Source organism: Rattus norvegicus, chromosome 14, assembly GCF_036323735.1.
Source record: "Rattus norvegicus strain BN/NHsdMcwi chromosome 14, GRCr8, whole genome shotgun sequence".
In the NCBI taxonomy this organism is placed as follows: Eukaryota; Metazoa; Chordata; class Mammalia; order Rodentia; family Muridae; genus Rattus; species Rattus norvegicus.
In genome coordinates this window covers 61,106,225-61,118,612 of record NC_086032.1, presented here as the reverse complement: position 1 = coordinate 61,118,612, position 12,388 = coordinate 61,106,225, and the positions used below count along the sequence as shown (strand labels likewise).

At 40.8% G+C, this 12,388-nt stretch overlaps 1 protein-coding gene across 6 annotated transcripts in view; it reads left to right on the top strand.

The window, feature by feature from the left end:
- The window catches only part of Stim2 (stromal interaction molecule 2), a 125,732-nt gene that overhangs the window by 98,669 nt on the left and 14,675 nt on the right, over nt 1-12,388 (top strand). For all 6 annotated transcript variants that reach the window (XM_039091560.2, NM_001105750.2, XM_039091561.2 and 3 more), the window contains 3 exons: nt 9,380-9,491; nt 10,015-10,130; nt 11,860-12,037. In XM_039091560.2, coding sequence (XP_038947488.1) covers nt 9,380-9,491; nt 10,015-10,130; nt 11,860-12,037 — 406 coding nt within the window. The remainder of the gene's footprint in view (nt 1-9,379; nt 9,492-10,014; nt 10,131-11,859; nt 12,038-12,388) is intronic.

Genomic DNA, 12,388 nt, shown 5'->3' with positions numbered 1-12,388 from the left:
TTTGACTCCCTCCAAAATGAATGTATTTTATTATAACATGTTGTACATTAGTCTTAATCTTGATAATTCTTGGATTCTAGTGTTTTATTTTACCCAGCAATATCAATTACTATGCGCCTGGTAAAGATTTGCTATATGAAGAAATACCAAGTTGATTATATACAAAATTTTAAGCAGACTTAATTCGCTTTATTTTTCTTGTATAAAAGTCTTATTTGGTAGCCAGAGCTGGAGCCTGGGGCATCTGAATGGGGACTGTGCTAATCAGTTTTCACAGGATGGCTAGTGCACTGCATTTAAGGAAACTTGGTGAGCATGGTCTCTTTCCAGAGGTTGGGACTCACGTAGCTATAGTCTTAGAGATGACATCAAAGATGGCCTTGGTAAAGTTGCCTGGGTGGCAGTGTAGCCTCTGCTGATGTGTGGCAGTCAGCAATACCAACCAGCAGCAGCAGCACAGGAGCTGAGACAGTGCCATTGCCTCTGGTGGCAGGGATGAGACCCACCAGCACAGAGCCACAGCAGCCTGTCACCTTGCATAGAACAGTGTGGGACTTGCCACTCTTGTTCCCTGAGTAGCCCCTGCGCACAGGGATGATGGAAAGCTTGGCCAAAATGCTAGGCCCTCGTTGGTAGTGGCCACCTCCTTGGTGCACTTAACATTAAGACCAGGATGACTGTTGTAATTCCCATGTCTTAGGGTTTTTATGATTGTAAAGAGACACCATGACCACATCAGCTTTTAAGAAGGGAATGTTTTATTGGGGCTGGCTTACAGCTCAAGGTTTGGTTTATTACTGTCCCTGTCGGGAAACATGGCTGTACGAAGGCAAACATTGTGCTGGAGAGGTAGTTAAGCATTCTATATTCCAATCTGAAGGCGACAGGAAGAGAGAGTGACAGTGGGCCTGGCTTAAGCTTCTGAAACTTCAAAGCCCATCCCCAGACACACTTTCTCCAAAAAGGCCACACCTCCTAATAGTACCTCCTAATAGTCCCTATGGCCCATGGGGGCCACGCTCATCCAAATCATCATACCCCAATGGTGACAAAAGCCTTGAACCTGGTCTGTTGCTCTGCCCCATCCTAATCCTTTGGGGACATTCCCTGGAAAAAGTCAATAATCTTGCGTTTCTTAGTAGGCTGGGGATCAAATGGGTCTCCTCCAGAGACTTGATCTATGTGTGCTGGACCAGTGTGGTGATGGAGATCTACTCACTCTCTGTCTCTGCCTTACCTCTGAGGAAGCCTCTTTGGCCACCTTGGCTTCCTGGGCCTTTTGGGCCTGGCCCCTCCTACCACACCAGCCCCACCCCCACCATTTGTTTGTGTTTTCTTAAAGAAGCTGTTTAAAAAAAAAAAAAAACCTAAGATTTTTTTTTTTTAAGTGGCAGAAAATAAAACCAAACAGTTTAAAGATAATACTTAGAAATGTATATTTTTTGGCTTACAATGTTTTAGAAAATAGCATGTTCATCACTTTACAAAACACAGCCAACACTTTAGAAGAAATTTGTTGCTTTATCTAAAAATGCCACTCAAATTACTCAATGCTAACGCCTTCCTGTTTGCCTTGTTTGTTTAGTAGAATCGTTTGTTGTAGATCCGTGTACTGGCAACTCCTCATTATTTAAGTCCTTCATAATTGTGTCTGCAACTCTTCATTTATTTGGTACTTCACAGTTGTTGACATGTTGAGATTACTTAGGTAAAGGAAACAACACCCATCTTTAAAGAGATGGTTTCAAGGGGTTTGCAGCCCCATAGGAAGAACAACATTAGCTAACCAGTCTCCCAGAGCTCCCAGGGACTAAACCACCAACCAAAAAGTACACACGGAGGGACCCATGGCTCCAGGATCATATGCAGCAGAGAATGGCCTTGTCAGGCGTCAATAGGAGGAGAAACTCCTGGTTCTGTGGAGGCTCCTTTCCCCAGTGTAGGGGAATGCCAGGGTGGTGAGGTGGGAGTGGTGGGTGGAAGGGGAAGCATCCTCTTAGAAACAGGGGAAGGGGATGGGAGAGGGAGGGAACTAGGAAAGGGGATAACATTTGAAGTGTAAATACATAAAATATCTAATTAAAATGCAAAAAGAGGGAAAGGTGAGGGAGAGGGAGAGAGTGGGGAAGGGAGGGAGAGAGCGAGAGAGAGCGGTCGTTTCATTTGATATAAAATAGTCTTTAAAGAGAAAAGGGTAGTCTTACCAAGTCAGTGTCTATGGAGGCCAAAAGAGGGCAGTGGATCCCTAGGAGCCAGAGTGAATGGCAGTTGTTAGCCACCTGTTATAGTTGCTGGGAACCCAACTCTGGTCAGCTGGAAGAGTAGCAAAGGTGACGCCATCTTGCCATAGCCTCAATTCAGTATTAAAAGAAGAAATCTGGATATAAAGGGGGAAATGCACAAACAATTTAGCCACTCTGTTCCTGGGGTTATACATTTGTGACACACAGAGATGTTTAAGAAAACTTGAATAAACATTTCTTTCTCTTATAGCCACTGAGTATATTGCTGTTTTTCAAGTGTTTTTTGTTTTGTTTTTGTTATTTTTTTAAGAAAATACTCCTAAAATTCTCTTGCATGGTATTTTAGTTCCTATATTGGTTATAAGATAGAACCAGTTGTTTATGTTCATATGGTATATTTAAATGAATCATTTCTGTACTTTTTCTGACTTCTTTAGTTATGCCTTTGTTACCCCTCACCATTTTTATGGGCATAACCACTGGTAATATACTTAGTTTATTTTACATAATTGTAAAATCTCAGTTTAGAGCAAAAAGGGTTACAAAGTCTTGTACAGTGTTCCTGGAGCTACCATTGGGAAAATACCCTGATAGTTTTAAAATTTGAATATCCAGACATTTGCTAACGTCATTTTAAGTTTTAAAAGTTCTACAAAGTTCTTGCATGATGCAAGGCAAGTAATACATGAACAAAAGTATTAGCACAACTACTAATATCTGAAGCTCCCAGGTTCAGGGCAGGGCTTTAGGTGTCCAAATAGAGCACGCGTCCATGTCAGAGTCATGTCTTGCTGACTTATGTGCAACTAGGAACTCACATTCTGGCCCTGTTCTAAAGATAAACCTTTCTCTGGCAGCTGGTTGTCATGGAGTCGCCATAAGTGACTAGTGTCCATAGTCAGTCTTTGAAACTAACTGAGGAAAGATGGAGCAGGCTGCAGTTTCTTCCCCTTTATCCAAGTTGTTGCTTCCTCTCATGTTTATATCACGGTTAATTAAAGTTTCATTTTCAGAGTCCTGCCTTTTTACAGTGTACGTTAATTGAAGTTTCCTGTGAGAGGTTACATTTGCCAGTGGAACCAGACCTCCTGAGACTTTGTAACTTGAAAGTCTTTCATTTGAAAATGAATTTAATTGTGATAAATTCTGTATTCGTACATTGTTTTATAATATAATATTTTTGTACACATGCTAATGTTTCAAACATTAGTCATCATATCTTTAGACTTATAGAAATGTCAGAACATAGAACACAGAACATTTCATAATGGACAATATAATTCATTAAATATTCCTTTTGTGATTTCTCTTCCCTTGTGCCTTTACAAACCTGTTGGTATTTTATGAGGGTGCTTTCTTTCATGCTGTAATTGAAAATAGTGTGCTTAGCTTTACAGCACTGACTCGTTCATTGTTCTGACTAACAGCAGAAGTGGATTTGTCCACAGTTACTCTTCTGCCAGTTGCTCCCTAACACTGGGAACATAAAGGTGTAAGTTGTATGCAAGAGCAGCTGATAGCTGGGCAGAATTACATACCTGCTCTGGGCAAGCTCTGCTGCAGCCAGCCATGAACTTGGCTGTAGGTGAGATTTTCTCAGAATGACAAAAGGCACAGGAAGGAGGAAGAACACAACACTAAAGTTTGAGCTTTGACACCCACTGCAATTTTGGTTCCATAGACACTACCTACTTGGAGTATGCATTTTGGAATTATTAAATTGTCTGAGCCACAGCTTCCTGATGTATAACCCAAAAATTATATCATCACTATGGATATAAAATATAAGTATATCATTTTAATATATTATACTAGTATTCATAGTGTTGTTGAATTCCATGAGTTAAGTCATGGGAGTCTTTTAGCATAGTTAATTGGGAATTGTCAGTATATCTTTACATACAGAAATGCTTTATGATTAGAGCTTAATTTTTTAATTACTGTTTAGATGAGTTTATGAACATCTTTAAGATTTGGAGGACTAGCATTAACTAACATTAACTAAAATTTTAACTTAAATTTTATATGAGACTTTAGAAACTTTTATTTTTAGGTCTGTAATTTAATGTAAGTTCTAAGGCTAGTGACTGCATTGGGTTTGTAAGATTTATAAGATTTATTTTTATGTGGATGATAGGAACAAGTGATTTGTATCGTGTAAAGTTTGCATTTCACACTGATTTGTATGTCAGGTATACTTCAATCAGGGAGTGGGCCAGAAGCACTCCCGATGACTGACAACTCTGATTGGTGCTTCCGTTATATCCTAGTCTCTGGTGTCCTTTCTAGAACCCAGGATTCTCCTTGCTTCTTTGAAATGAGATATCTTGAGAGTAGTATTGTTTATTTTTATTATAACTACAGGACCACAAGTAGCCAATTCAAAACAAAACTGATTCCTTTAAAAGGAAGAATTTTTACACCTTCATGAAATACTTCAAATGGTAATTCTATATTGGAATATAATAGTGTCCTGTGTGGTGTGGAAGCTCATAATGTAGTAAGTAAGGCATGACGTGTTAGCAGGTGTTAGCAAAGTCACACAGCGTAGATGCTGGGCTGTTTTGTAGAACCAGTAAGAACCATAAGAATTCAGAGGCAGAGATCACTGCCAGCGAGGGCATTTCATCCATTTGTATCCAAGTCCTATGCCTGGCTGAGTCCCTATGCATGACTCACGACTTTCTTCAAGGCTGTTTCAGTCAGGGCTGTAGTGGCCTCTCTGTTGATAGCTGTGTCCACCCCTTCCTATCTCTTAATTCTCATTTCTTGCACCCTACTGCTTTCAAAAAGCTTTCAATCCTTAAGCCTAGTTTTCCTCTTTTTCATGTGCTGTTCCAAAATAGCGACATTGGGGTGGGGCTGGTGAGTAGAGCGTAGGAGGGACGGATGCAACACAGCTTTTTTTTTCTCTTTTCAACCAAGGAACTACATTTACTGTTGCAGAAATTGCTTTGTTAGCAAAAAAAAAAAAAATCTTTTTATCTCCAGCTGTCTGTCTTTCTACTTCCTGTATCCTCCTCTGCCTCTCCTGGAGTTCTGCTTCTATTCACCATCCTTTTTCCTACCACCCTGCTCTCTGGAGGCCTCACCTTTAATACTAGTACTCCAGAGGCAGGGTAGGTGGATCTCTGTAAGTATGAGGCCAGCCTGATCTTCATAGCGAGTTCCAGTACAGAGACACTGACTGCATCGATGAAACAAAATGACACGAAACAAAACACCAAAGCTCCAAACTGTTGGCTCTTTGGAGTATTCTCTTCAGGTTGTTGGACTGTCTCTTCCAACTTACAGGCGTATCTTCTTCATGAAAAGCTAACAACCCCACTGAGCTTTTATATTACCACCTCCAGCCTTAGGAGCCCCTGTGCATACCTGACATCTGTAGGGGAACTACACGATAACTTAGGTAACTGCTTGTAGTCGATTACCCATTGGTTACATTTTGCACTTGTATGCTATTAGCACTAAATTTCTAAGAGAAAATATCTCAAGTGTTACTGAGGTATCTTGAATCAAAAGTTACCTACAATACATGACTTGGACCATAGTTCATATTCTAGTTATCCATTGATAGACATGTGATATGATCTCTTGGCCAGGTGCCTGTCTGTCTCTTTACAGAATATATAGATAGCAGCTACATTTCACGATAGTTAAAGGACATGGGAAAATGGATGTGTAAGTGTATATTTAGAAAAAATTCCTTAATTAACTAATGGCAACAGTAAGTTCCTGGGCTGACAAGAAGCCTCAAGGGAATTGCTGCCAATGCCGGTTTGATTCCTGAAATCCACAGATAGAGGAGATAACTGGTTCTTGAAAATTGTCCTTTTACCTCCACACTTAACAGCATACATGTACACATTTATTTGCACATATACATATACATACATATACACATGCAAAATAAATGCATACCACTTTTTTTAAACTAAGTTCCTCTTCTCTTAGCACTCCTCAGAGTAGGTTGGTTGAGGTCAATTAGGGGTGTGTTTGGTTAGTCTCATGGTTGATCCATGATAGGCAATGAAGCATACACAGGAGGTCATGTTGAATGGACGACAGGAAAATGTTTAGAGCAAGGAGTTCCTAATTTGCGCCAGAAAGAGTAAGGACAAGGCAGGCAAATGGAAGAGAGGAGAGCCAGTCTGAGTTGGAGAGTATCAGGGGCCACAGGACACAGAGCACATTTAAAGAGCTGCAGATCGTGACAGGGTCATAGGTTACGCTGCTGTGCAATGTCTGCCATTCTAGGAACAGCTTGCTCTGAAGCCTACGGTGGCCATTTACTAATTTGTTTATACCTAATTAAGAGTTCCACCTTGAGAAAACTGTAGGGTCAGCATGGGAATGAAAGTACTCATTTCAGAGCTGCTGCAGTGTCCACATGAAATAACATTCATAAATCTTGTATTGCAGTACATAGTTAATGTTAGCAACAGTTTTTATTGGTGTCCTAGCCATTTTTAGAATTTGATTTTCTCCGTCAGCATTTTGTAATGAAATGTTCTAGGTTGGCTGTTCATTTTGTAGTGCTTTAGACAACAGCCCTCTTTTGTTATAATGGAATCAGAAAGAAATTTAAAGGTAGCTTAGCTAAGTTATTACTGTTTATTAAAAAACTGGGTCTGAGTTAAAGAACTAGCTATGGTGGCTCTGTGACTCAGGGACACCACCTGGCAAAGGTCTCTCTCCATTCCAAAGTTTGGTAAACATCATGGGAACACCAATACTTTGTTAACAATTCCAAACTCTGAATAAATTGCTAAGTACATTTTACAGAATGCTCTGTCCTGTGCCTCCTGCAGTGGAGGTGTGACTGAGCAGGGCTGCATGAAGCCCGGGTTCGGGTGGGCAGAGGGCTGGGGTAGCTTGGCATAGCACTTTGGCACTGGGGATTTCCTCCGCAGACAAGCCTCTGCTGATTCCTCATCGAAGCATAGGTTGTACAGCACTCTAAGTCTGATCTGCTCTGTTTATTGAGTAACATCCAGCAAATAATGTGTGCATGAGTTCTCAGCAGAGTGTGATCAGCAAGGATCTTGTACATCCTTTAGTAAATTATGTAAATTTTAGCAAATGTTAGAAGAACTTCTTTTCTTCTAAATGATTGTAATTAATTAAATTCTGTAGGGAAAAAGTTCAGACTGATTTATAAAGAACTGAATTTAGCTAAAAAAGGAAGATTCAGGAAAACACAGGAGATGAGAGTATTCAAGCAGTTTTCTTATCGGTCTCTGAGGAGGGAGAAAAAGGAGCCACCATAGGGGCTGAAAGACCAGCAGAGTCTTTGGAACAGAGGGAGCTAATACAAAACCCAAGTCCTGCTCGTAGGAAGAAAAGCTGTTTGCAAGGAACCCAGGCATCAAGTGGAAAAGTCAATTCTTTCCCTAAGTAACTCTGTCTTGTGTTAGCGTTGTATTATTTTAAAGATGCATTCAAAAGAAAGTTAGTTTTACAAACAAAGCTACTTTACACCACCACAGCCGTCCACTCGGGTTGAGTAGTAAGGACCGTACAGTTTCGTTCCCTGTTTTGAATTTATTCCTGTGAATCTGGTCTCCTTGGAAACTCGATGTGTTGGATTGCTTAGATTGGTTCTTTTACTATTGAGAAATCCAAAGCCAGAGAGAATCTTATCCTGTTTTCCTGGCTGAGAGTTTGTGTGGGTGTGTGCAGTGCAGCTGTGCTGTGGGTTTCTTGGCAGTCAGACAGGGCAGCCCTCCATGCAGTTCATGGCAGAAGGAAGAACTTCGTGTAAAAAGCCTACTTTGACTGGATTAGATTCAGTGGAAGGCCCCTAGACCGGCGCTTCTGGCCGGAGCCTCATTTGTTTGGCTCTTTGGATCCAGCAGCCTCGGGCCCATATACAGGTGTTAGGATACAGATGTGTCGGAAAGAGCTTTGTCTCAGCATAAAATTGTCACTCAGCAGTACAGTTTTAAAATAAGGTTTTTATTAGTTAATTATAATTTGCTTAGTTTTTTTCTTTAAAGATCACATATTGAAAAGGGCAGTCTGAAAACATTGCATGCAAATGTGAGTTTAGAATTTTCTATAATTTATGAGAATGCCGTTTGTGCACAGATGGATCCACAGTGCTGCATCTACCACTTCTCTGTGTCTTCAGCCCCGTTTGCCCTCCTGTGTGCTCTGCAGACGCTTGGCTTTCCCCAGTCTTCACATTAAGTGCAAACAATGTGCATCTCTCCGATTTCAAGCCTTCCCTTGGAACAGCTCACTCTTCACACAAGCAAGCAGAGAAAAGCCTCCGGGTTCATTCTCACGCTCTCTCCTTGTGTATACCCTTGCTCTTGGTTGTTGCTCTCAGAGTGTTATAGAGTAGCTTCTGTGCTTCGTGTGCCTGCCCTCAGAGCGTCTTTCCTAGCGTGATCCTTCTCCCACTTTCTGCCTCTTCCTCAAATAAAGTACAATAAAAACCAACCAAACAACTCAGCAGGATTACCTCAGACCTTCAAAATTCTAGAGCTTTTATTGTAGGTTTTAGTTGATGTAGTCAAGTCAGAGGACTTATCCTAATTTATATTTTCATCCTCTCCCTCTCTTTCTCTCACCCCTTCCATTTTCCTTAATGACTAGCATGATTTAAACTTTTCCTTCCCCCATCTTTCTCCGTTTCTAAGTTACCCCACGTGAATCTTTGCTCAGGGCACTTAGGTTTCACAGGGGTAAACATTTCTGCATCTGCTCACTGCTTCATGCTGTAGCGCTCACGCTCGGCCTGCCTCCCACAGGGTGTTCCACTGTATTCTGTGCATTAATGGGCTAGGTGAAGTGTCAATCAAGTCTATATATAAGTTGTCTGTGCCCATGGAAATGAATGGTTTCATCCTTTAAAAACTCTGTATGGATGTTCATTTTACTACAGTTTGTCTAACTGTTTTATTTTTTTTCCTGTTTTAAATTCTATGCATTTGAGAAAGCAGAAACGGGCCTCACTATTTTCAGCTTATCATAGAGTGCTAGATACTCTTTTATGACCAGTTATTGGATTTAACTGAAAATTTAATCTCCCATCTTTGCTTCTAAAATTTCATAGATGTGTTCACAATTCTATGGTTTTAATTTTGAAACAATGTGCTTTAAACGGTACCTTCTTTTCTGTCTTACAGTTCACAATTGGACGCTTGAGGATACCCTGCAGTGGTTGATAGAATTTGTTGAACTCCCACAATACGAGAAGAATTTTAGGGATAATAATGTGAAAGGAACAACACTTCCCAGGTCAGTGGTTACCCAGAGGAGTTTCTATGCAGTAAGAAGTGTGGTTTAGATGTCACTTTTCAATTCAAAATCTGCAAGATACCTCTGAGGTTGATGGTAGAACAAAATACTATACATATATCTGTTTGAAATATTTTATCTTTTTCTTGTTTTATTATGTTTTTATTCTTTGTGTGTACATGTATTGTGTGTGTGTGTGTGTGTGTGCGCGAAATGATAGTGAAATGCTGACATTAGTTATTATAAAATACTTTCAGTTTCATAAACTTCGCAATTTTAGTAAGTTATAGTAGAAAATAACTTCAGAAAATAGTAGCTCATCAATAGAGCAGCACAATTATTAGCCTCCCGAAGGCTTTTAGTAGCTAAGTTTTAAGAAATTGTTTCTGAAGTAGTTGCTTTTATACAGATGAGCTTTCAACAATGGTTAGCAGTATTCGAAGTGGTGAATATGGCACTCATGTATTGAAATTTATATCTTGGAAATACCTTGTTTACTGTATTTATTCTTTTCTTTGTACAGGATAGCAGTTCATGAAACTTCATTTATGATTTCCCAGTTGAAAATCAGTGACCGGAGTCACAGACAGAAACTTCAACTCAAAGCACTGGATGTGGTTTTGTTTGGGCCTCTGACACGTTAGTATCCCTCTCCCTCGGTGTGGTACAGTGGTGCAGTCTGCCCCATCTGTGTGCTGTTGAAGAGAACAGACAATTGAGAGGAGCAGGCAGCCAAGAGGAACCAAGAACCATTCACTAACCATGAGGGAAATACGGCTTATAGGATGAGCTTTTCTGCCACAGAAATAGGAATGTTCAAAGCTGGTTACTACTAGGAAAAGCTGGCAGACTGGCAAACCTGAGGAGAACCTCTCAGAAGCAGAAATCTAAACAAACCCCTTGAGACTGTAGTTGTCTGCAGTACACGTCTTGCATGACACCTGAGAGCGGGTGCTCTGGTGACTTTTTAGTGTACACATAACATGGACGCACCCTGGACTTTATAGCTTGGCCACGTGAGGTTTCTCTAGTGTCACCTACCGGAAGCATGCAGAGTATCTTGTGGTGGGAACAGTTAGTGTTTAGGCAGTATCTTATTAGTGCTTGTTATTCCTCTGATGAACCGCCATGACCAAAGCTAATTGAGGAGGGAAGGGTTTATTTGCCTTACACTTCCACATCACTGTTTATCCCTGAAGGAAGTCAGGACAGGAACTGAAGCAGGGCAGGAACCTGTGACAGAGGCCATAGAGGGTGCTGCTTACTGTCTTGCTCCTCATGGCTTGCTCATTCTGCTTTCTTATAGAACCCAGGACCACCAGCCCAGAGGTGACACCACCTACAATGGACTGGGCGTGCCCACATCAACTACTGATTAAAATTAGTAAATGCCCTACAGACTTGAATATAGTCTGATCTTATGTAGACATTTTCTCCATTGAAGTTCCCTCTCAGATGACGTAAACTTTGTCAAAGTGACATAAAACTAGCCAGGAAAGGCAACTGACCACTCTAAATTAGATTTTCTTGGAGCCCTAAAATACTACATTATATTTCATTAGTTGTCATATATCTGTCTTCTAATTAGTCTCTGGAAAGTTGGTATATATTGACAGTCAGGGCAAGGTTAAAGTGATATTGAGTAGAAGTTTTATGTTTTACATTTCTGAAGACAGTAGCTCTTGTGCCTTCTGCACAGGGCCAAGTTAACATTATACCTGACAGGTTAGGGAAGAAGGATTCTGCATTTTCTCTCCTCCTAACCCCTGTATCTCAGACAACTGGCCACTAGCCAACTAGCTATGACCCTTGAACCCAGGGCTTCTCGGTTGTGTACATGGTGGAGCTGTGGATAATGTTCGTTACTCATAGAGGGTATAGGGGAAGAGGTTTTCCTGTTGGTCTTAGCATGCTCAGGGATATTCCTGGCCCATACGTAGGGAGGTACCAGTATCAACTTCCCCAGCGCCTCCCTGTGTGTTAACAAAACACCGAGACCACTGATACTTGAGGAAGTGCCTCATGGTGAATGATCGATTCTCCAGTTTGTGTCTCAGTGACAGTGCCCTGGCCTAACTGAAGGAAATGGAAGGAAGCTATGGAATCCCTTCTCTCTGTGGGGCTTCTTTCAGTAGTGTGGGATCGATCAGAATGAGGCCAGTATGGCCACAGGTGCTTTTCTTTGCCTTTCTGCAGGTCTTGTATATTACTTAGATCAAATAAGCATACTGTTGTTGGAAGAGATTGATTTTATAAAACTAGAATTTGTATAGGAAATACTCAGTTTTGTTTGCTTTGGATGTCTGCTTGTTTGTATATTTACATTGTATTACTCTCAAATTAATTTACTATCTGCTTTTTTTTGTAGGCCCACCTCATAATTGGATGAAGGATTTTATTCTCACAATTTCCATAGTAATTGGCGTTGGAGGTTGTTGGTTTGCTTATACACAAAATAAGACATCAAAGGAACATGTTGCAAAGATGATGAAAGACTTAGAAAGCCTACAAACCGCAGAGCAGAGCCTCATGGACTTACAGGAGAGGTAACTAAAGAAAGCTTCCCACTCCACACGGGCGTGGTGGCTCCTGTCGGGGATCCTGCCACTGGGGAGGTAGAGCTAGGAGGACCAGGTCAAGGTCATTGTTGGCTGTGTAGCCAGTAAGATCAGTGTCAGCTTGTGCTAGTAAGAGCTTGTCTCAAAAATCCAAAACAAAACAAAACTTACTAGTAAAACCACCCTGACTCTTGATGTTCACATCAGTAGAAATGCCTGTGAAATGCTACATGAGTATGTGTGGAAATAGTCATTTTAGGTGAGTGTTCATATTAGGAATACGTGCTTATTTCATTTTGTAGTTTCGGAGAATTACAATTTGGGAAAAAATGTATAGAA